Source organism: Cherax quadricarinatus, chromosome 85, assembly GCF_038502225.1.
Source record: "Cherax quadricarinatus isolate ZL_2023a chromosome 85, ASM3850222v1, whole genome shotgun sequence".
NCBI lineage: Eukaryota > Metazoa > Arthropoda > Malacostraca > Decapoda > Parastacidae > Cherax > Cherax quadricarinatus.
In genome coordinates this window covers 8,355,965-8,381,972 of record NC_091376.1, presented here as the reverse complement: position 1 = coordinate 8,381,972, position 26,008 = coordinate 8,355,965, and the positions used below count along the sequence as shown (strand labels likewise).

General features: G+C 42.6%; 1 protein-coding gene across 1 annotated transcript in view; it reads right to left on the bottom strand.

Annotated features, from left to right (window-relative positions):
- Positions 1-10,850: 10,850 nt before the first annotated feature.
- The window catches only part of CROT (Carnitine O-octanoyltransferase), a gene marked incomplete at its 5' end in the record, with an annotated part of 41,034 nt that continues 25,876 nt past the window's right edge, over positions 10,851-26,008 (bottom strand). Inside the window, 1 exon segment of the mRNA XM_070103327.1 lies at positions 10,851-25,604. Within this exon segment, the coding sequence (XP_069959428.1) occupies positions 25,478-25,604 (127 nt within the window).

The window sequence follows — 26,008 nt, the reverse complement described above, 5'->3', positions numbered from 1 at the left end:
CGGTACTAGTCCCTCTAGGATTTTCCAGGTGTATATAATCATGTATCTCTCCCACCTGCGTTCCAGGGAATACAGGTTTAGGAAACTCAAGCGCTCCCAGTAATTGAGGTGTTTTATCTCTGTTATGCGCGCCGTAAAGGTTCTCTGTACATTTTCTAGGTCAGCAATTTCACCTGCCTTGAAAGGTGCTGTTAGTGTGCAGCAATATTCCAGCCTAGATAGAACAAGTGACCTGAAGGGTGTCATCATGGGCTTGGCCTCCCTAGTTTTGAAGGTTCTCATTATCCATCCTGTCATTTTTCTAGCAGATGCGATTGATACAATGTTATGGTCCTTGAAGGTGAGATCCTCCGACATGATCACTCCCAGGTCTTTGACGTTGGTGTTTCGCTCTATTTTGTGGCCAGAATTTGTTTTGTACTCTGAAGAAGATTTAATTTCCTCGTGTTTACCATATCTGAGTAATTGAAATTTCTCATCGTTGAACTTCATATTGTTTTCTGCAGCCCACTGAAAGATTTGGTTGATGTCCGCCTGGAGCCTTGCAGTGTCTGCAATGGAGGACACTGTCATGCAGATTCTGGTGTCATCTGCAAAGGAAGACACGGTGCTGTGGCTGACATCCTTGTCTATGTCGGATATGAGGATGAGGAACAAGATGGGAGCGAGTACTGTGCCTTGTGGAACAGAGCTTTTCACCGTAGCTGCCTCGGACTTTACTCTGTTGACGACTACTCTCTGTGTTCTGTTAGTGAGGAAATTATAGATCCATCAACCGACTTTTCCTGTTATTCCTTTAGCACACATTTTGTGCGCTATTACGCCATGGTCACACTTGTCGAAGGCTTTTGCAAAGTCTGTATACATTACATCTGCATTCTTTCTGTCTTCTAGTGCATTTAGGACCTTGTCGTAGTGATCCAATAGTTGAGACAGACAGGAGCGACCTGTTCTAAACCCATGTTGCCCTGGGTTGTGTAACTGATGGGTTTCTAGATGGGTGGTGATCTTGCTTCTTAGGACCCTTTCAAAGATTTTTATGATATGGGATGTTAGTGCTATCGGTCTGTAGTTCTTTGCTGTTGCTTTACTGCCCCCTTTGTGGAGTGGGGCTATGTCTGTTGTTTTTAGTAACTGTGGGATGACCCCCGTGTCCATGCTCCCTCTCCATAGGATGGAAAAGGCTCGTGATAGGGGCTTCTTGCAGTTCTTGATGAACACGGAGTTCCATGAGTCTGACCCTGGGGCAGAGCGCATGGGCATGTCATTCATCGCCTGTTCGAAGTCATTTGGCGTCAGGATAACATCGGATAGGCTTGTGTTAACCAAATTCTGTGGCTTTCTCATAAAAAAAATCATTTTGATCTTCGACTCTCAGTCTGGTTAGCGGCTTGCTAAAAACTGAGTCATATTGGGACTTGAGTAGCTCACTCATTTCCTTGCTGTCATCTGTGTAGGACCCATCTTGTTTAAGTAGGGGCCCAATACTGGACGTTGTTCTCGACTTTGATTTGGCATAGAAGAAATACTTTGGGTTTCTTTCGATTTCATTTATGGCTTTTATTTCTTCCCGCGATTCCTGACTCCTATAAGATTCCTTTAGCTTAAGTTCGATGCTTGCTGTTTCTCTGACCAGTGTCTCCCTACGCATTTCAGATATATTGACTTCTTTTAGCCGCTCTGTTATTCTTTTCCGTCGCCTGTAAAGGGAGCGCCTGTCTCTTTCTATTTTACATCTACTCCTCCTTTTTCTTAGAGGAATAAGCCTTGTGCATACATCGAGTTCCACCAAGTTAATCTGTTCTAGGCATAAGTTGGGGGTCTGTGTTGCTTAGTATATCTTCCCAGCTTATATCGGTTAGGACTTGGTTTACTTGGTCCCACTTTATGTTTTTGTTATTGAAGTTGAATTTTGTGAATGCTCCCTCGTGACTAATCTCATTATGTCGGTCTGGGGCTCCACGCATACATGTCTGAACCTCAATTATGTTGTGATCTGAGTATATTGTTTTTGATAAGGTGACATTTCTTATCAGATCATCATTGTTAGTGAAGATGAGGTCTAGTGTATTCTTCAGTCTAGTAGGCTCTATTATTTGCTGGTTTAAGTTGAATTTTGTGCAGAGATTTAAAAGCTCGTGTGAGTGTGAGTTTTCATCAGAGCTGCCTCCTGGTGTTATTACTGCAACAATATTATTTGCTATATTCCTCCATTTTAGGTGCCTTAAGTTGAAATCCCCCAGGAGCAAGATGTTGGGTGCAGGAGCTGGAAGATTTTCCAGACAGTGGTCAATTTTTAACAGCTGTTCCTGGAATTGCTGGGATGTTGCATCTGGAGGCTTGTAAACTACCACAATGACTAGGTTTTGGTTCTCGATCTTTACTGCTAAAACTTCCACTATATCATTTGAGGCATTAAGCAGTTCTGTGCAAACAAGTGACTCTGCAATGTACAGGCCAACCCCTCCCCTTTTTGCCTATTCACTCTGTCACATCTGTACAGGTTGTAACCTGGGATCCATATTTTGTTGTCCAAGTGATCCTTTATGTGGGTCTCAGTGAAAGCCGCAAACACTGCCTTTGCCTCTGCAAGCAGTCCACGGATGAAAGGTATTTTGTTGTTTGTTGCTGGCTTTAGACCTTGTATATTTGCAAAGAAGAATGTCATCGGACTGGTGGTATTGTTGGTACTGGGGGGTGATTTTTTTTTCCGGCATTAGTATCTGTATCTGTTGGTTTGGAGTGGAGGCCATCGACTGTGGTTCCACTCCAGGAATGACTGGATTTGGTGTACGATTTCTGCCATTTCCTGCCAGTTTTTTTTTCCTTCCTGGCACTAAAAAACATCTCCCTCTTGAGTAGCTGTGGCTACCCAGGTTTTCCCATGGCCTGGATGTTTCGTATCTTTTTGTCCCCTTTAGATGGTGTGCCTGGCAATTTAAGTTATAGCACAGTCTTTCCTGTACTGAAGAGGTACACATTTCAGGGTGAAAAAGCTTACAGGAAGGGAGTTTGCATTTTCCTGTTGTCACATGGGCACGGCATTTTCTAGGGTGGTCATAGTTGCACGTCCCGTCTGTTTTTCCAGATTTCCCATGTCTGCAGATACCAAGTGCATAGTATGTGCACAGGCTTGGTTTCCGTTTGCAGCTAGCAGCGTACTGGCTAGTATACTAGCAGCGTACTGGCTAGTATACTAGCAGCATACTGGTTAGTATACTAGCTGCATACTGGCTAGTATACTAGCAGTGTACTGGCTAGCATACTAGCAGCATACTGGCTAGTATACTAGCAGCATACTGGCTAGTATACTAGCAGTGTACTGGCTAGTATACTAGCAGTGTACTGGCTAGTATACTAGCAGCAGACTGGCTAGAATACTATCAGCATACTGGCTAGTATACTAGCAGCAGACTGGCTAGTATACTAGCAGTGGACTGGCTAGTATACTAGCAGCAGACTGGCTAGTATACTAGCAGCAGACTGGCTAGTATACTAGCAGCATACTAGTGGCTAGTGTACTAGCAGCGTACTAGTGGCTAGTATACTAGCAGCATACTGGCTAGCATACTAGCAACGTACTGGCTAGTATACTAGCAGCATACTGGCTAGCATACTAGCAGCATACTGGCTAATATACTAGCAGCATACTGGCAGTGTGCTGGCTAGCATACTGGCAGCATACTGGCTAGCATACTGGCAGTGTAATGGCTAGCATACTAGCAGCATACTGGCTAGCATACTAGCAGTGTACTGGCTAGCATACTAGCAGTGTACTGGCTAGCATATTGGCAGTGTACTGGCTAGTATACTACCAGCATACTGGCTAGCATACTGGCAGTGTACTGGCTAGCATACTGGCAGTGTACTGGCTAGCATACTGGCAGTGTACTGGCTAGCATACTGGCAGTGTACTGGCTAGCATACTGGCAGTGTACTGGCTAGCATACTGGCAGTGTACTGGCTAGCATACTGGCTGTGTACTGACACAGGAAATAGCAAACAAGAGGACTCCACTAGCAATAGTGAGGATATATTACCAAAAACAACTGGTGGGAGTTCCATTGTTGGTGCTAGGGAGGATAGGAATAAGACAGGGAAACATGCACCAACAGGGAATACAGTCACAGAAACCCAAGGCAAACGGAAACCAAGCCTGTGAACATACTATGCATTTGGTATCTGCAGGCATGGGAAATCTGGAAAACCAGACGGGACGTGCAACTATGACCACCCTAGAAAATGCCGTGCCCATATGACAACAGGAAAATGCAAACTCCCTTCCTGTAAGCTTTTTCACCCTGAAATGTGTACCTCTTAAGTACAGGAAAGACTGTGCTATAACTTAAATTGCCAGGCACACCATCTAAAGGGGACAAAAAGATACAAAACATCCAGGCCATGGGAAAACCTGGGTAGCCAGAGCCACTCAAGAGGGAGAGGTTTTTTAGTGCCAGGAAGGAAAAAAACAGGCAGGAAATGGCAGAAATCGTACACCAAATCCAGTCATTCTTGGAGTGGAACCACAGTCGATGGCCTCCACTCCAAACCAACAGATACAGATACTAATGCCGGGGAAAAAAAAACCCTCCCCAGTACCAACAATACCACCAGTCCGATGACATTCTCCTTTGCAAATATACAGGGTCTAAAGCCAGCAACAAACAACAAAATACCTTTCATCCGTGGACTGCTTGCAGAGGCAAAGGCAATGTTCGCGGCTTTCACTGAGACCCACATAAAGGATCACTTGGACAATGAAATATGGATCCCAGGTTACAACCTATACAGATGTGACAGAGTGAACAGGCAAAAGGGGGGGGTTGGCCTGTACATTGCAGAGTCACTTGTTTGCACAGAACTGCTTAATGCCTCAAATGATGTAGTGGAAGTTTTAGCAGTAAAGGTCGAGAACCAAAACCTAGTCATTGTGGTAGTCTACAAGCCTCCAGATGCAACATCCCAGCAATTCCAGGAACAGCTGTTAAAAATTGACCACTGTCTGGAAAATCTTCCAGCTCCTGCACCCAACATCTTGCTCCTGGGGTATTTCAACTTAAGGCACCTAAAATGGAGGAATATAGCAAATAATATTGTTGCAGTAATAACACCAGGAGGTAGCTCTCATGAAAACTCACACTCACATGAGCTTTTAAATCTCTGCACAAAATTCAATTTAAACCAGCAAATAATAGAGCCTACTAAACTGGAGAATACACTAGACCTCATCTTCACTAACAATGATGATCTGATAAGAAATGTCACCATATCAAAAACAATATACTCAGATCACAACATAATTGAGGTTCAGACATGTATGTGTGGAGCCCCAGACCGACATAATGAGATTAGTCACGAGGGAGCATTCACAAAATCCAACTTCAATAACAAAAACATAAGTGGGACCAAGTAAACCAAGTCCTAACCGATATAAGCTGGGAAGATATACTAAGCAATACAGACCCCAACTTATGCCTAGAACAGATTAACTTGGTGGCACTCGATGTATGCACAAGGCTTATTCCTCTAAGAAAAAGGAGGAGTAGATGTAAAATAGAAAGAGACAGGCGCTCCCTTTACAGGCGACGGAAAAGAATAACAGAGCGGCTAAAAGAAGTCAATATATCCAAAATGCGTAGGGAGACACTGGTCAGAGAAATAGCAAGCATCGAACTTAAGCTAAAGAAATTTTATAGGAGTCAGGAATTGAGGGAAGAACTAAAAGCCATAAATGAAATCGAAAGAAACCCAAAGTATTTGTTCTCCTATGCCAAATCAAAGTCGAGAACAACGTCCAGTATTGGGCCCCTACTTAAACAAGATGGGTCCTACACAGATGACAGCAAGGAAATGAGTGAGCTACTAAAGTCCCAATATGACTCAGTTTTTAGCAAGCCGCTAACCAGACTGAGAGTCGAAGATCAAAATGAATTTTTTATAAGCCACAGAATTTAGTTAACACAAGCCTATCCGATGTTATCCTGACACCAAATGACTTCGAACAGGCGATAAATGACATGCCCATGCACTTTGCCCCAGGGCCAGACTCATGGAACTCCGTGTTCATCAAGAACTGCAAGAAGCCCCTATCACGAGCCTTTTCCATCCTATGGAGAGGGAGCATGGACACGGGGGTCATCCCACAGTTACTAAAAACAACAGACATAGCCCCACTCCACAAAGGGGGCAGTAAAGCAACAGCAAAGAACTACAGACCGATAGCACTAACATCCCATATCATAAAAATCTTTGAAAGGGTCCTAAGAAGCAAGATCACCACCCATCTAGAAACCCATCAGTTACACAACCCAGGGCAACATGGGTTTAGAACAGGTCGCTCCTGTCTGTCTCAACTATTGGATCACTACGACAAGGTCCTAAATGCACTAGAAGACAGAAAGAATGCAGATGTAATGTATACAGACTTTGCAAAAGCCTTCGACAAGTGTGACCATGGCGTAATAGCGCACAAAATGTGTGCTAAAGGAATAACAGGAAAAGTCGGTTGATGGATCTATAATTTCCTCACTAACAGAACACAGAGAGTAGTCGTCAACAGAGTAAAGTCCGAGGCAGCTACGGTGAAAAGCTCTGTTCCACAAGGCACAGTACTCGCTCCCATCTTGTTCCTCATCCTCATATCCGACATAGACAAGGATGTCAGCCACAGCACCGTGTCTTCCTTTGCAGATGACACCAGAATCTGCATGACAGTGTCCTCCATTGCAGACACTGCAAGGCTCCAGGCGGACATCAACCAAATCTTTCAGTGGGCTGCAGAAAACAATATGAAGTTCAACGATGAGAAATTTCAATTACTCAGATATGGTAAACACGAGGAAATTAAATCTTCATCAGAGTACAAAACAAATTCTGGTCACAAAATAGAGCGAAACACCAACGTCAAAGACCTGGGAGTGATCATGTCGGAGGATCTCACCTTCAAGGACCATAACATTGTATCAATCGCATCTGCTAGAAAAATGACAGGATGGATAATGAGAACCTTCAAAACTAGGGAGGCCAAGCCCATGATGACACTCTTCAGGTCACTTGTTCTATCTAGGCTGGAATATTGCTGCACACTAACAGCACCTTTCAAGGCAGATGAAATTGCCGACCTAGAAAATGTACAGAGAACCTTCACGGCGCTCATAACGGAGATAAAACACCTCAATTACTGGGAGCGCTTGAGGTTCCTAAACCTGTATTCCCTGGAACGCAGGCGGGAGAGATACATGATTATATACACCTGGAAAATCCTAGAGGGACTAGTACTGAACTTGCACACGAAAATCACTCACTATGAAAGCAAAAGACTTGGCAGACGATGCAACATCCCCCCAATGAAAAGCAGGGGTGTCACTAGCACGTTAAGAGACCATACAATAAGTGTCAGGGGCCCGAGACTGTTCAACTGCCTCCCAGCATACATAAGGGGGATTACCAACAGACCCCTGGCAGTCTTCAAGCTGGCACTGGACAAGCACCTAAAGTCGGTTCCTGACCAGCCGGGCTGTGGCTCGTACGTTGGTTTGTGTGCAGCCAGCAGTAACAGCCTGGTTGATCAGGCTCGGATCCACCAGGAGGCCTGGTCACAGACCGGGCCGCGGGGGCATTGACCCCCGTAACTCTCTCCAGGTAAACTAGCATACTGGCAGTGTACTGGCTAGCATACTGGCAGTGTACTAGCTAGCATACTGGCAGTGCACTGCCTAGCAAACTGGCAGTGTACTGGATAGCATACTAGCAGCGTACTGGCTAGCATACTGGCAGTGTACTGGCTAGCATACTGGCAGCGTACTGGCTAGCATACTGGCAGTGTTCTGGCTAGCATACTGGCAGTGTACTGGCTAGCATACTGGCAGTGTACTGGCTAGCATACTGGCAGTGTACTGCCTAGCATACTGGCAGTGTACTGGCTAGCATACTGGCAAGCATACTAGCAGCATATTGGCAGTGTACTGCCAGTATGCTGCTAGTATGCTGGCAGTGTACTGGCTACCATACTGGCAGTATTGCCTAGCATACTAGCAGCATACTGGCTAGTGTACTGGCTAGCATACTGGCAGTGTATTGGCTAGCATACTAGCAGCATACTGGCTAGCATACTAGCAGCATACTGGCTAGCATACTAGCAGCATACTGGCTAGTATACTGGCTAGCATAATGGTAGTGTACTGGCTAGCATACTGGCAGTGTACTGGCTAGCATACTAGCAGCATACTGGCAGAATACTGCCTAGCATATTGGCAGTGTACTGGCTAGCATACTCGGTGTACTGGCTAGCATACTAGCAGTGTACTGGCTAGCATGCTAGCTGCATACTGACTAGCATACTAGCAGCATATTGACTAGCATACTGGCAGTGTACTAGCTTTCACACTAGCAGTGCACTGGCTAGCATACTGGCTACCATACTGCCTAGTATACTAGCAGCATAATGGCTAGCATACTAGCAGCAAGAACTACATGACACCTTAACCCTAGCTTGGCTGGGTGCTTGGTTTTAGTAGGATTGGGTGGTCCTGTGGGTTAAGACATCATGTGGTTCTTGCTCACAATGGCATGCCAGTACAACATGGGTTCGAATCCTTGGCTAGGGCAGTGTTGTTATTGATCAATACCACTCGTTCGTGGGTACAATAATGTATATACAATATATGGAGAAGTGTATCTCTGTGAATATACAATGAGAAATATATACATGTATACATTTTTTTTTTCTTTTAACAAGTCGGCCGTCTCCCACCGAGGCAGGGTGACCCAAAAAGAAAGAAAATCCCCAAAAAGAAAATACTTTCATCATCATTCAATACTTTCACCTCACTCACACATTATCACTGTTTTTGCAGAGGTGCTCAGAATACAACAGTTTAGAAGCATATACGTATAAAGATACACAACATATCCCTCCAAACTGCCAATATCCCGAACCCCTCCTTTAAAGTGTAGGCATTGTACTTCCTATTTGCAGGACTCAAGTCCGGCTATATAAAAATAATATATACACTTATTTTGTATACGTATACACAAAGAGGTGTATATCACTGTGTAACATTCACCAAGTTGTACTTGCCTACCGGTAGTTGTGGGGGTCGAATCACAGTTTCTGCCTCTGCCTCTTCTTTACTACAGACAGGTTTTACAAGTTCATAGCGTCTTGAACCCTGTCGAACCTTTTGTTGAAACTATGTGCTAATTCTCCCAGGAGCCCAAGATTATTTAACTGCCTCCCAGCATACGTAAGGGGGGGATTACCAATAGACCCCTGGCTGTCTTCAAGAAGGTGCTGGACAGATACTCAAAGTCAGTACCTGATCAGCTGGGCTGTGGTCTGTATGTTGGTTAACATGTGGCCAACAGTAACAACCTGGTTGATCAGGTTCTGATCCACCATGATGCCTGGTCATGGACCGGGCCACGGGGTCGTTAACTCCTCGAACACCCTCCAGGTATACCATGACATCATCCACATCATTCCATCTTCTAACCCACAAATTAAGAATATTCCTATAACACATCCTAGTTTTTATCGTAATAATGCGGTAGAATTACCGCATATGTTGTGTATCTTTATATGTATATGCTTCTAAACTGTTGTATTCTGAGCACCTCTGCAAAAACAGTGATTGTGTGTGAGTGTGGTGAAAGTGTTGAATGATGATGAAAGCATTTTCTTTTAGGGGATTTTCTTTCTTTTTTGGGTCACCCTGCCTCGGTGGGAGACGGCCGACTTGTTGAAAAAAAAAAAAAAAAATGTAAAGTAAAATGTGACTAATGTCACATTAGTTGCACTTGTGTCCTTTTACTAGTTTTTATCACCTATTATTATTATTATGTTAATAAAAGTGATTATGTGCGAGTGAGGTGAAAGTGTTGAATGATATTGAAAGTATTTTCATTTTGGGGATTTTCTTTCTCTTTGGGTCACCCTGCTAAACCCAAAATGTCATACAGTGCTGCTTCATTTATTATTTTGTATGCCATAATCATGTCACCTCTGGTTCCATAGCCGTCCAATTATTAAGGGGAAGCACTATGCCTTTTGAGATACAACCAGTGGTGGCTTGTAGCTAAAATTAGTGGAGGTGCTGCTTCAGAAAATTTTTAGCATTGTTTTAATATTGTGTAAAACAAAACAAGCATATAAAATAGCTGAAAGCATATTAATCATCTAACTCTACATTTTATCATAATCAAGAATATGTTACATGGTTTTTAAGCACAACACATGTCGCTGAGTCAAAAAGAAACACTACCTTACACTTGCACAACAGGGTCAGCACTGCGTCAGCGACAGTGCTCTCTCTACCCACCGTGCAGCGTCTTATCTTGGACATGTGCGCATGTGCACAACAGCCAAACACCGAGTCGCTGGAACTGTGAAGCGCATAGTTCCATACAAGGATTTTTGTAATTTTTTATGTACTAGGGGATGGCTACTGACATTAACCCTAAGGATTATAAAATGTACAAGTAGTATAAAGAAAGAATTAAAGAAAAAACTCATTATATTGAATGTTATCAATAATATAGAATGAAAATAGGGGGTGCTGCAGTTTTGCAGTGCCTATACACAAGTTGCCACTGGATATAAATCTAAATCCTTGGATTACGAGCATTTTTGAAGCATCAAGACATGTTCCCTTAAAACGACAGTACGAAGTCTTACATTTTCATAAAATGCTTCTAAAATTTTATATTGTGACCAAAATTACTCTTAGTTATAATTTAGGTTACAAGTATCTATTCTTGATCACTGTTAATTATAACTCATGGCAGGCATTAAACCTGTAGGAGTCATATAGCACCTGGGAAATGGAAGGGATGAATTTTTTACAAATCTGTTGGCTATAAATGTCAAGAAATTTAATTGTTATATCAATACATAGTAACAATTTAATGAATAACGAAAAGCAATGCAAATCAAAAAGATTTGATTTCTGAAAAGGAGTCTTAAGAGTGCGCAACTCCAATTTCTTGGATCAAGAGCACTTTACAAGCACTGAAGTATAATACAGGTGCTCCTTGACTTATGATGATTTGACTTTTGATATTTCAGCTTGATGATGGTGCTAAGGGCAATTACTTTGGAGATGAAACTTAAGATAATTACCCAGCATGAAGGCAGCAAATCTCTAACTTGTACACATTTTTTTTTTCACTTTTAGTTACAGAAATATCTGTTTATTAACTTATTCAGTAACAGTAGTTATTTATTTACTTATTTATTATTTCTTTATTTTATTAACACATCGACCGTCTCCCACCAAGGCAGGGTGGCCCGAAAAACTAAAACTTTCATCATCATTCACTCCATCACTGTCTCTTGACCACAACAGTAACATACAGGAATGGTTCAGCTGGAACGAACCTGGATGTTACTCTTGACCACAACAGTAACATACAGGAACGGTTCAGCTGGAACAAACCTGGATGGGATGTTACTCTTGACCACAACAATAACATACAGGAATGGTTCAGCTTGAACGAACCTGGATGTTACTCTTGACCACAACAGTAACATACAGGAACGGTTCAGCTGGTGTGCCAGGTGTGTGCTTACACTACAATTTTAAAACTGCAACATTAACACCCCTCCTTCTTTTTCTACTTACAATATTTTTGACTTATGATATTTTCAACTTACAATGGGTTTGTTGGAACATTACATCATTGCAAGTCGAGGAGCACTTGTATAGTAATATCCTTGAAGGGCCTTTACCATAATAATTCTACAGATTGAAAATAAAATACATTTATCTTTACAAAATTCATGTTCCTAGAAAAAACATATTAACTAGAAAATTGCATTGATACATTACAAAAATTGCATTGATACAGTACAAATATTTCATTTACTCTGTATACTAGTGGTTGTTACGAACACTGTACTGTAAAGTATTCAATTACTGTAATAGTGACAGTCTTTTACATTAATATATAAAGAACAGAAGATTCCTGAAATATCTAAAATACTAGAACAAGAACTCAGAACCAAGAATGCTAAAAAAATTCAGGGATGAAGTATCTAGCTCTGGCTGTATTTCCTGAATTACAACAAAACATTTGCAGAATAGCTGTTCTCGTCCTCATCCTTCACAGACCCATCTGCTAACAAGTCCACTCCCAAATACACTTCCTCCATACTCCCTCCTAATCTGATATTGTTACTCTTATCATATTGCTCTTTTTTATTTTATTTTATTTTTTTTTTTCAACAAGTCGGCCGTCTCCCACCGAGGCAGGGTGACCCAAAAAAGAAAGAAAATCCCCAAAAAGAAAATACTTTCATCATCATTCAACACTTTCACCTCACTCACACATTATCACTGTTTTTGCAGAGGTGCTCAGAATACAACAGCTTAGAATCATATACGTATAAAGATACACAACATATCCCTCCAAACTGCCAATATCCCAAACCCCTCCTTTAAAGTGCAGGCATTGTACTTCCCATTTCCAGGACTCAAGTCCGACTATATGAAAATAACCGGTTTCCCTGAATCCCTTCACTAAATATTACCCTGCTCACACTCCAACATATCGTCAGGTCCCAAGTATCATTCGTCTCCATTCACTCCTATCTAACACGCTCATGCACGCTTGCTGGAAGTCCAAGCCCCTCGCCCACAAAACCTCCTTTACCCCCTCTTTCCAACCCTTTCGAGGACGACCCCTACCCCTCTTTCCTTCCCCTATAGATTTATATGCTTTCCATGTCATTCTACTTTGATCCATTCTCTCTAAATGACCAAACCACCTCAACAACCCCTCTTCTGCCCTCTGACTAATGCTTTTATTAACTCCACACCTTCTCCTAATTTCCACACTCCGAATTTTCTGCATAATATTTACACCACACATTGCCCTTAGACAGGACATCTCCACTGCCTCCAACCGTCTCCTCACTGCTGCATTTACCACCCAAGCTTCACACCCATATAAGAGTGTTGGTACTACTATACTTTCATACATTCCCTTCTTTGCCTCCATAGATAATGTTTTTTGACTCCATATATACCTCAACACACCACTCACCTTTTTTCCCTCATCAATTCTATGATTAACCTCATCCTTCATAAATCCATCCGCCGACACGTCAACTCCCAAGTATCTGAAAACATTCACTTCTTCCATACTCCTCCTCCCCAATTTGATATCCAATTTTTCTTTATCTAAATCATTTGATACCCTCATCACCTTACTCTTTTCTATGTTCACTTTCAACTTTCTACCTTTACACACATTCTCAAACTCATCCACTAACCTTTTCAATTTTTCTTTAGAATCTCCCATAAGCACAGTATCATCAGCAAAAAGTAACTGTGTCAATTCCCATTTTGAATTTGATTCCCCATAATTTAATCCCACCCCTCTCCCGAACACCCTAGCATTTACTTCTTTTACAACCCCATCTATAAATATATTAAACAACCATGGTGACATTACACATCCCTGTCTAAGACCTACTTTTACCGGGAAGTATTCTCCCTCTCTTCTACACACCCTAACCTGAGCCTCACTATCCTCATAAAAGCTCTTTACAGCATTTAGTAACTTACCACCTATTCCATATACTTGCAACATCTGCCACATTGCTCCTCTATCCACTCTATCATAAGCGTTTTCTAAATCCATAAATGCAATAAAAACTTCCCTACCTTTATCTAATTACTGTTCACATATATGCTTCAATGTAAACACGATCTACACATCCCCTACCCACTCTGAAGCCTCCTTGCTCATCCGCAATCCTACATTCTGTCTTACCTCTAATTCTTTCAATTATAACCCTACCGTATACTTTTCCTGGTATACTCAGTAAACTTATTCCTCTATAATTTTTACAATCTCTTTTGTCCCCCTTCCCTTTATATAAAGGGACTATACATGCTCTCCGCCAATCCCTAGGTACCTTCCCCTCTTTCATACATTTATTAAACAAAAGTACCAACCACTCCAACACTATATCCCCCCCTGCTTTTAACATTTCTGTCATGATCTCATCAGTTCCAGCTGCTTTACCCTCTTTCATTCTACGTAATGCCTCACGCACCTCCCCCACACTCACATCCTGCTCTTCTTCACTCCTAAAAGATGGTATACCTCCCTGGCCAGTGCATGAAATTACCGCCTCCCTTTCTTCCTCAACATTTAAAAGTTCCTCAAAATATTCTCGCCATCTACCTAATACCTCCCTCTCCCCATCTACTAACTCCCCTATTCTGTTTTTAACTGACAAATCCATACTTTCCCTAGGCTTTCTTAACTTGTTTAACTCACTCCAAAATTTTTTCTTATTTTCATTAAAATTTCTTGACAGTGCCTCTCCCACTCTTTCATCTGCTCTCCTTTTGCACTCTCTCACCACTCTCTTCACCTTTCTTTTACTCTCCATATACTCTGCTCTTCTTATAACACTTCTGCTTTGTAAAAACCTCTCGTAAGCTAACTTTTACTCTTTTATCACACCCTTTACTTCATCATTCCACCAATCACTCCTCTTTCCTCCTGCCCCCACCCTCCTATAACCACAAACTTCTGCCCCACATTCTAATACTGCATTTTTAAAACTATTCCAACCCTCTTCAACCCCCCCACTACTCATCTTTGCACTAGCCCACCTTTCTGCCAATAGTCTTTTTATATATTTTATACACTTTTTTATATTCATGTTTAAGTTTCTTCTTTTATACACCCTCCCACATTCACCCACAACCCTGGTAACTTCTCTTCAGAATATCCCAAAAGAATGGTTATTAGCAAAAAGAAGAAATGAAAAGTTTTCTTCTTTTTACATTTAGTAATTTATACAGAAGGGATTACTAGCAGCCCCTTACCCACATGCTTATTATTATTATTATTATTATTATTATTATTATTATTATTATTATACTGCATTAACAAAAAAGGTCTAAAGTAAGCATGGCAAGCAGTCAATACATATAGCAAGAAACACTCCTGTTACTGAACAACAGTATTCCCGACAGCAGTGATAGTAATACCAGTGGTGATATTTACCAACCTATGTTTACTGATACAGATGGCAACTGAAATGTGAATAAAACATGTAAAACAAACACATGTATACCTACACCCTCCCAGTAGATGTAGCTAAGAGAATTATGGACAAATGTTAATTTTATTACAGCATATAAAAAATTTAACAAATGGCAGTGAATGCGACACCAGTTTATCTGGAGAGAGTTTATCTGGAGAGAGTTCCGGGGGTCAACGCCCCCGCGGCCCGGTCTGTGACCAGGCCTCCTTAGGTCAGTGTCCCAGGATGCGACCCACACCAGTCGACTAACACCCAGGTACCCATTTTACTGATGGGGAACATAGACAACAGGTGGAAAGAAACACGTCCAATGTTTCTACTCTGGCTGGGAATCGAACCCAGGCCCTCGCCGTGTGAAGCGAGAGCGTTAACCACCAGGCCACCAGAGCCAGTGGTGATATTTACATGTATTTTGACAGACAAAAAATCAGATTGAAATAAAATTTGTAAATCAGACAGAGGTATGTCTGAACCCTCCCAATTGAAGTAACAAAGTGAGAGTCATGGAGTGACGGTGCATTTCAAGTAGAAAAACATCGCATTTCATGCAGGCTTAAACTAGAGTAATACTAATATAGCACAAAGACCCTGGTTATGTGGAGAATTTCTTGCAGACTAAATCTGTAACTTAAAGCTACTTGACACTGAATAGCTTAAGGAAGATTGTTTCAATGCTAAGTTTAGCATCGTTAAGTTGACAAAGGATAAAATTATTATTTGTTATAGCTTATTTTAAGTAACATACCATTGTTTATTAAAACAGTAATGTTAACATGAAGGGATTGTAATGCAACAAAGTACTATTGATCTGTTAAAGTCGAGCAAGTGGGATATCAAAGAGGCAAATATTTCTTTAATTGTGCCTATGCATTGTGTTACAGCCTTCTACAAAGAGTTTTAAATCTGGATTTTTTTTTTTCAATATGTTGACCATCTCCCACCAAGGCAAGGTGGCCCAAAACAGAAATAAACTTTTACCATCATTCAACACTTTCACTATTATTCACACATAATCACTGTCTTTGCAGAGGCACTCAGACATGAGAGTCTAGATGTCACTCCTAACAGCTAATATCCCAAATCCCTCCTTTAAAAGTGCTGGGATTGTACTCCTAACCTCCAGGACTCAAGTCTGACTAACCAGTTTCCCTGAATCCCTTCAAAAAATATTTATATATATATATTATTAGGTGTCTTGTATATGTAAAATGCACAGTAATCAAGTATAGATATTTTGTATGCTGAGTAAATTTTAATTTTTGAATAGTGGGAGGCATGTGTTGTCTAGAATCAGAATGAGTGATCATTTAATAGCAGATTCTGTTGAGTTACAATGGGTTTTAAATTAATTGCTCTTGATTACTCCCTGAAAATATACCATAACTAAGGTAATGATAAATCAGAAAGCAGTATACAGACAGTAATGATGTGTGAACTACATAGTAATATATTTTTGAAAGCGTGCCCACTGTTTTGAAATTTTCTTAGGTATGTGCTAGAAGTGAGTATTGAATTTTAGTTTTGATATATCCAGGCATATATTTTACAAGCTCATCATTAGCTGTGTTGTTGAGGACAACTGGATCTGAATTTAATATGATAAAAACTGTGTCATCTGCAAATTTCTGGGAGCCATTAGGAAGGTCACTGAGGTACATTAAAAATAATAGAGGGCATTAGGAGGCCGCCCTGAAAAACCCAGGTTGAAAGGTCAAGTTGATGAGGTATTGTCATTAATGATAACATGTTGATGTTTGTTGTTAAGACAGCACCTAATGTATGTGAGATCAAGGCTTCTGATTCCATGTGGTTTTAGTTTCAGCAGCAGAACATTGTGATCTATTGTACAAAGCTTTTCTTACATCAAAAATGAGATCCACTGGATATTCATTATTTTCCAGTAATGCACAGACTGAAGAATAAAAAGGCACAACACCATGGCTGGAAAAATAAAAAAATAACCCACATATAGGAGAAAGAAACTTGGTCAATTGTCCAAGATGGACTGAAACGTTGTCATAACTTTCTTTCTCCTATATGGCGGTTATTTGTGTACGAACTGAGTCGAGCATTTCATTATACATGTACATCATTCCTACTTTTCCTGGCCTGAAACCAAATTAGGAAGGGTTAAGAATATTGTGTGTGGTTATGGCTGTGGACAGTTGTATATATACATATATTTTTTAAATCAGATTAAGCTATCACACAATACAAAACTAAAACAGCCCTTTAAATCACTTCTCAAAGTGAAAAGATTTTAATACAATTTTAGTAATAAAAATTCCACAGACATCTCAGTCTTTTCTATCACTACTGAAAAGATTATACCCAATAATGGTACACAGACACCCCCCAACTTAGGAACAAGTTATGTTGCAGAAGGCTGTTCGTATCTTGAATTGTTCGTAAGTCATTATTTTGCCATTTTTCTATTGTTACAATTATTATTATTGTTTTTAATATTATCATTTTTATTATTGTTCTCTCTCTGTGGCACTGTTCACTGAAAACTTAAAAGACAATACTGTACAGTATCAGTAATGTATGGTTCTTACTAGTAAAGCATATTTTAATCATAAATACTTTAATAAAAAACTTCTTTAACTACCTTTAACTAACACCGCAATCTGTTCGCATGTCCAAATGTTCATAACACGAATGTTCGTAAGTAGGGTAGCGTCTGTTCTCTCTATGATGCCTGGAATATACCTGGAGAGGGTTTCAGGGGTAAATGCCCCCGCCGCCCGATCTGTGACCCGGCCTCATACCTTCTGTACACAGTGAAGATTCTATGACAAAATATAATTTTCCTGAATAACTGGTTAATTTCTAATGTTTATTCCTGGAAAGGCTAATAACTAATGCTAATTTTCATGTAGTTGACCACAACTATTCCAAGAAATTATGGGTCTGAGACTTCAGCAACATAGTAGTAGAAAGCAGGAATGGTTCAGGTAGTGGGATGGTTCAGGTAGTGGGATGGCTCAGGTAGTGGGATGGTTCAGGTAGTGGGATGGTTCAGGTAGTAGGATGGCTCAGGTAGTGGGATGGTTCAGGTAGTGGGATGGTTCAGGTAGTGGGGTGGTTCAGGTAGTGGGGTGGTTCAGGTAGTGGGGTGGTTCAGGTAGTGGGATGGGTCAGGCAGTGGGATAGTTCAGGTAGTGGGATAGTTCAGGTAGTGGGATGGTTCAGGTAGTGGGGTGGTTCAGGTAGTGGGGTGGTTCAGGTAGTGGGATGGTTCAGGTAGTGGGATGGGTCAGGCAGTGGGATAGTTCAGGTAGTGGGATGGTTCAGGTAGTGGGATGGTTCAGGTAGTGGGGTGGTTCAGGTAGTGGGGTGGTTCAGGAAGTGGGATGGTTCAGGAAGTGGGATGGTTCAGGTAGTGGGATGGTTCAGGTAGTGGGATGGTTCAGGTAGTGGGATGGTTCAGGTAGTGGGATGGTTCAGGCAGTGGGATAGTTCAGGTAGTGGGATAGTTCAGGTAGTGGGATGGTTCAGGTAGTGGGGTGGTTCAGGTAGTGAGGTGGTTCAGGTAGTGGGGTGGTTCAGGTAGTGGGATGGGTCAGGCAGTGGGATAGTTCAGGTAGTGGGATGGTTCAGGTAGTGGGGTGGTTCAGGTAGTGGGATGGTTCAGGTAGTGGGATGGGTCAGGTAGTGGGATGGGTCAGGCAGTGGGATAGTTCAGGTAGTGGGATGGTTCAGGTAGTGGGGTGGTTCAGGTAGTGAGGTGGTTCAGGTAGTGAGGTGGCTCAGGTAGAGGGATGGTTTGGGTAGTGGGATGGTTTGTGTAGTGGGGTGGTTCAGGTAGTGGGGTGGGTCAAGTAGTGGGGTGGTTCAGGTAGTGGGGTGGTTCAGGTAGTGGGGTGGTTCAGGCAGTGGGGCAGTTCAGGTAGTGGGATGGTTCAGGTAGTCTGATAGTTCAGGTAGTGGGGTGGTTCAGGTAGTAGGATGATTCAGGTAGTGGGGTGGTTCAGGTAGTGGGGTGGTTCAGGTAGTGGGGTGGTTCAGGTAGTGGGGTGGTTCAGGTAGTGGGGTGGTTCAGGTAGTGGGGTGGTTTAGGTAGTGAGGTGGTTCAGGTAGTAGGATGGTTCAGGTAGTGAGGTGGTTCAGGTAGTGGGATGGTTCAGGTAGTGGGATGGTTCAGTGGGGTGGTTCAGGTAGTCTGATAGTTCAGGTAGTGAGGTGATTCAGGTAGTGAGGTGGTTCAGGTAGTAGGATGGTTCAGGTAGTGGAGTGGTTCAGACAGTGGGATGGTTCAGGTAGTGGGGTGGTTCAGGTAGTGAGGTGGTTCAGTGTAATGGTTCAGGTAGTGAGGTGGTTCAGGTAGTAGGATGGTTCAGGTAGTGAGGTGGTTCAGGTAGTAGGATGGTTCAGGTAGTGAGGTGGTTCAGTGGGATGGTTCAGTGGGGTGGTTCAGGTAGTGGGGTGGTTCAGACAGTGGGATGGTTCAGGTAGTGGGGTGGTTCAGGTAGTGGGGTGGTTTAGGTAGTAGAGTGGTTCAGGTAGTGAGGTGGTTCAGGAAGTGGGATAGTTCAGACAGTGGGATGGTTCAGGTAGTGGGGTGGTTCAGGTAGTGAGGTGGTTCAGACAGTGGGATGGTTCAGGTAGTGAGGTGGTTCAGGTAGTGGGATGGTTCAGACAGTAGGATGGTTCAGGTAGTGAGGTGGTTCAGGTAGTGGGATGGTTCAGGTAGTGGGATGGTTCAGGTAGTGGGATGGTTCAGACAGTGGGATGGTTCAGACAGTGGGGTGGTTCAGGTAGTGGGGTGGTTCAGGTAGTGGGATGGTTCAGACAGTGGGATGGTTCAGGTAGTGGGGTGGTTCAGGTAGTGGGGTGGTGCAGGTAGTGGGGTGGTGCAGGTAGTGGGGTGGTTCAGGTAGTGGGTTGGTTCAGGTAGTGGGGAGGTTCAGGTAGTGGGGTGGTTCAGGTAGTGGGGTGGTTCAGGTAGTGGGGTGGTTCAGGTAGTGGGGTGGTTCAGGTAGTGGGGTGGTTCAGGTAGTGGGGTGGTGCAGGTAGTGGGGTGGTGCAGGTAGTGGGGTGGTGCAGGTAGTGGGTTGGTTCAGGTAGTGGGTTGGTTCAGGTAGTGGGGAGGTTCAGGTAGTGGGGTGGTTCAGGTAGTGGGGTGGTTCAGGTAGTGGGGTGGTGCAGGTAGTGGGGTGGTTCAGGTAGTGGGGTGGTGCAGGTAGTGGGGTGGTGCAGGTAGTGGGGTGGTTCAGGTAGTGGGGTGGTGCAGGTAGTGGGGTGGTTCAGGTAGTGGGGTGGTGCAGGTAGTGGGGTGGTTCAGGTAGTGGGGTGGTGCAGGTAGTGGGGTGGTGCAGGTAGTGGGGTGGTTCAGGTAGTGGGTTGGTTCAGGTAGTGGGGAGGTTCAGGTAGTGGGGTGGTTCAGGTAGTGGGGTGGTTCAGGTAGTGGGGTGGTGCAGGTAGTGGGGTGGTGCAGGTAGTGGGGTGGTTCAGGTAGTTGGGTGGTGCAGGTAGTGGGGTGGTGCAGGTAGTGGGGTGGTTCAGGTAGTGGGGTAGTGCAGGTAGTGGGGTGGTTCAGGTAGTGGGGTGGTGCAGGTAGTGGGGTGGTGCAGGTAGTGGGGTGGTGCAGGTAGTGGGGTGGTGCAGGTAGTGGGGTGGTTCAGGTAGTGGGGTGGTTCAGGTAGTGGGATGGTTCAGGTAGTGGGGTGGTTCAGGTAGTGGGATGGTTCAGGTAGTGGAGTGGTTCAGGTAGTGGGGTGGTTCAGGTAGTGGGATGGTTCAGGTAGTGGGATGGTTCAGGTAGTGGGATGGTTCAGGTAGTGGAGTGGTTCAGGTAGTGGGATGGTTCAGGTAGTGGGGTGGTTCAGGTAGTGGGATGGTTCAGGTAGTGGAGTGGTTCAGGTAGTGGGGTGGTTCAGGTAGTGGGATGGTTCAGGTAGTGGGGTGGTTCAGGTAGTGGGATGGTTCAGGTAGTGGAGTGGTTCAGGTAGTGGGGTGGTTCAGGTAGTGGGGTGGTTCAGGTAGTGGGATGGTTCAGGTAGTGGGATGGTTCAGGTAGTGGGGAGGTTCAGGTAGTGGGATGGTTCAGGTAGTGGGTTGGTTCAGGTAGTGGGATGGTTCAGGTAGTGGAGTGGTTCAGGTAGTGGGGTGGTTCAGGTAGTGGGATGGTTCAGGTAGTGGGGTGGTTCAGGTAGTGGGATGGTTCAGGTAGTGGGGTGGTTCAGGTAGTGGGGTGGTTCAGGTAGTGGGGTGGTTCAGGTAGTGGGATGGTTCAGGTAGTGGGGTGGTTCAGGTAGTGGGGTGGTTCAGGTAGTGGGGTGGTTCAGGTAGTGGGATGGTTCAGGTAGTGGGATGGTTCAGGTAGTGGGGAGGTTCAGGTAGTGGGATGGTTCAGGTAGTGGGATGGTTCAGGTAGTGGGTTGGTTCAGGTAGTGGGGAGGTTCAGGTAGTGGGTTGGTTCAGGTAGTGGGGAGGTTCAGGTAGTGGGTTGGTTCAGGTAGTGGGGAGGTTCAGGTAGTGGGTTGGTTCAGGTAGTGGGGTGGTTCAGGTAGTGGGATGGTTCAGGTAGTGGGGAGGTTCAGGTAGTGGGATGGTTCAGGTAGTGGGGAGGTTCAGGTAGTGGGATGGTTCAGGTAGTGGGGTGGTTCAGGTAGTGGGGTGGTTCAGGTAGTGGGGTGGTTCAGGTAGTGGGATGGTTCAGGTAGTGGGATGGTTCAGGTAGTGGGGAGGTTCAGGTAGTGGGATGGTTCAGGTAGTGGGATGGTTCAGGTAGTGGGTTGGTTCAGGTAGTGGGGAGGTTCAGGTAGTGGGTTGGTTCAGGTAGTGGGGAGGTTCAGGTAGTGGGTTGGTTCAGGTAGTGGGGAGGTTCAGGTAGTGGGTTGGTTCAGGTAGTGGGGTGGTTCAGGTAGTGGGATGGTTCAGGTAGTGGGGAGGTTCAGGTAGTGGGATGGTTCAGGTAGTGGGTTGGTTCAGGTAGTGGGATGGTTCAGGTAGTGGGGAGGTTCAGGTAGTGGGATGGTTCAGGTAGTGGGTTGGTTCAGGTAGTGGGATGGTTCAGGTAGTGGGGAGGTTCAGGTAGTGGGGTGGTTCAGGTAGTGGGATGGTTCAGGTAGTGGGGAGGTTCAGGTAGTGGGATGGTTCAGGTAGTGGGATGGTTCAGGTAGTGGGTTGGTTCAGGTAGTGGGGAGGTTCAGGTAGTGGGATGGTTCAGGTAGTGGGATGGTTCAGGTAGTGGGTTGGTTCAGGTAGTGGGGAGGTTCAGGTAGTGGAATAGTTCAAGGTATTTAATAAAAATTGCAATATCTAGTCCTTCTTTAATATGACCTAACATTATAAACATCTCAGACATGCTTCCCATATTTAAGAGTAACCTTAATGTAATACAAAGAAAATCAATATTTCACATATTTCTCACATTTATGAAAATTTTTTCAGCATTTACCCCTAAAATTCGTTTTTTAACACATTGGTGTTTCCCACCAAGGCAAATGGGAAATAGCAAAAATTAATTATTTTATAGCAATAATACCTAATCATATAGATTTTAAGATACTTTTCAATACAATTTTTTTGTTTTTTTTTTTTTCAAAAAATTTTATGTTCTGAATATATTGAATTGCAAATTCTTTTAATGATAAAGTAAACAGATATGATCTGATACATTGATTTTTCTTTTAATTACGTGCAAATTATGGAAAAGCAATGCATAAGTGAGGAAACTGCAAAATATTTAACTATTAAATGAAAAGAATTTTTGTAACCTCAATGGCCATCTTCTGTCTAGGCAGAGTGAGCGAAAGAAGAAAACACATTTGCCATCATTCATTCAATCACTGTTTTTCCAGGAGTGTGCTGGCATCATAATTTAGATCATCCTCTGACTATATCCCCATCCGTCACTGAGAGTGTAATCACTGCCCCTCCAACCTCTGGGACTGAAGTTCAGCTAACTGCTTTCCCCTGAAACCTCTCATGAAAGTTACCTTGCTCACATTCCAATAACAAGTACAATAAAAGCCACTTGTCTCCATGCACTACTAACACACAACCACAAACTATGCATACTATACTTGGCCTAGCCCCACTAATTAGAAAGTTATTTGAAAAGGTAACCTACAGAATATTTATCACAGCAAGTTAAATTTCACATAAAAATTACCTAAGACATATAACCATGCTATGTTAAAACTGCTAACCTGCCTAAGGAACCCGGTTTGATGCTAATATTTTATGGTATTAAAGGAATACCGATCATGTGTCCCAACCTACCTAACAAACGTGGAGGATTTGGGCAGTTGACCTAAGAATGTTTGAAAACTAACTCTCAAAATTCAATATTCAAATCTTCCTCTTTCAACAAACTGGCCATATCCCACAAGGGCAGGGTGGCCCAAAAAGAAAAACAAAATTTCTATTTTTAAGTTTAGTAATGTATACAGGAGAATTATTATTATAATCAAAAAGAAGCGCTATGCCACAAGGGTTATACAGCGCTGCAGGGTAGGAAAGGAAGCGAGGGTATTGGGTGGCAGAAGGGGAAAGGGGCGATCAGTAGGTTACAGAAAACAGCGGGGCAGGGGATAGTGCAGAGTAGAGGGTAGCAAGAGATCGAGGTAGAAAGGGCTGAAGGTATCATCAGAGTTTGTGAAGTCAGTCAGTTGTCGTCAAAAAGTCAATGAGAGAGTCTGGATGAAAGGTGGGTCCATCAGCAAGAAGGGAAGGTAAAGAGAGAGCAGCGGAGCGAAGACGACGTTGGAGGTAAATTCTGCATGCTCGTTGATAAAGTGGGCAGTCTAACAGAATGTGGCTGACCGATAATGGAACCTGACAATTCTCACAGGGAGGAGCAGGGCACCTCTCCATGAGACATCCATAAGTAAGACGAGTATGGCCAATGCGGAGACGGGAGAGAGTAGTCTCCCAACCTCGACACTGGTGACAAGAAGACGGCCAGTAACCTATACTCGGTTTAATAGACTGAAGTTTGTTACCGAGAAGAGTACACCAACATTGTTGCCAACGGGTGTGAAGGTGGGTAGCTATAGCAGCAAAATAGTCCGTAAATGGAACACCTGTATACAGGAGAAGGGATTACCAGCCTCTTGCTCCCAGCATTTTACTCATATCTTACGACACATTCAATATTAAAATATGGAATGTTAAATATCACAAAAAAAATTAGGTGCAATATAGAATACATTCTTGCTATGCAATAATCCAAATGAGTTTGCCAGCAAAACCATTTCCTGCCATAAGATGCAATTTAGAAATATCCTGACTCCATCTTGCAAAAAATAGGGTCAAAATAAAAATATTACCAAGAAACAGCTATTTTAAAGCTTATTTATGGACTTGTAATGTGCAATAATGGTCACAGTAAGTACCAAAAGCTTCACATTCTCCAAGCTGACTTAACTTGCTCTCCTACAAACTTCCTTGTTTTTTTTTTTTTTCAACAGGTTGGCTGTCTCCCACCAAGGCAGGGTGGCCCAAAAAAGAAAGAAACACTTTCACCATGATTCAACACTTTCATCATCATTCACATGTAATCACTGTCATTGCAGAGGCACCCTTCTTATTAACATAAATTTGCATAACCATACGGATGGAAAGGAAAAAAAGACATGCTTTGAAAATGAACTTGAGGTGAAAGTGTGTATAATTTTCAATTAAATATTCCTTCCTTTTTGTATCCCAAACATGAATTTTGAAACATCTTTTCCCAGTGATTCTTTAAAATAAACATGAATTTGTTTTATCATTCAATATTTTTTTAATACATTGGCAGTTTCCCACCAAGGTAGGGTGACCCAAAAAAGAAGAAATGCTTTCATCATCATTCACTCCATCACTGTCCTGCCAGAGGCATGCCTATACTACAGCACCTTATACTATATGTAGTAGAAAATATGATATTTTTGTAAAAAAAAAAAAAAAAAAATATCTGAACCATCTCTGCTCTCACTTAAAAATATTTTTTCATTAAAAAGTAAATATATATAGATAATCTAAATAGGACTTCTATATAAACAAAAGGGCAAACAGCCCAGATAATCATAAAATTCATACAGTATGTATTGTTTATCCTGGAATAATCCTTAATATTTAAATAATTTGAACTGGAGAAATGAAGAGTTCAGTTTTTTAAACTGCAAAATAGTTGTGGTCAACAGTATATTAAAACTATCAATCTAAGAACCCAGATTAAGTCATAATAAACGACTGTCAGTCTAAAAATCTACAAAATAAATTCTCTGAATATTCATAAAGAGATTATATTTATATTGATGTTATAATTAGAATAAAAAATACATTATACATATTTGCAATTTCAAATTTCACCTGTTATAAAATAAAATGGGAAAAATAATACAATATGATCAAAAACATGTACAAGAAGAAGAGCATGAAAACTAAAAATACAAAAATAAAGGTAAAACTCTTATACTAGAGACTTGACGTAGGCACAACCAAGACTTGTTGCATATCACAGAGGGAGAGAGACAGCGCCTCAGAGAATGCTTCCACGCTCGTCTCTTCTGAAGCTTTGAAACTTGTGATAAAGAAATTCAATCTGGAAAGGAAAATAATGCAATGAAAATTTTCTGTCTTCATATATACACATACTGGAAAGTACTATGAGATCTGCCGCACATCTTTTGAAGCATATGTATACTGTATATGTATGTATAGGAGACTGAACAAGGCCTGGTCTCAGACTGGGCCGCTGATCTCCGAAACCGTCTCCGGGTATGTACAGTAGAGCCCTGCTTTACAGCATTTTGCTAATACAGACATTTCAATTTATGACCAAAACTCGTTATACAGTTACCTCCCCCCCACTACTTGTTTACATCCTACGTGAGCTCCGCATCTCTCCATTATTTCTGGAAACTTTCCAAAATTTCAAGTGTTTTAAAGTTTTTTTTTTTTTTTTTCAACAAGTCGGCCATCTCCCACCAAGGCAGGGTGACCCAA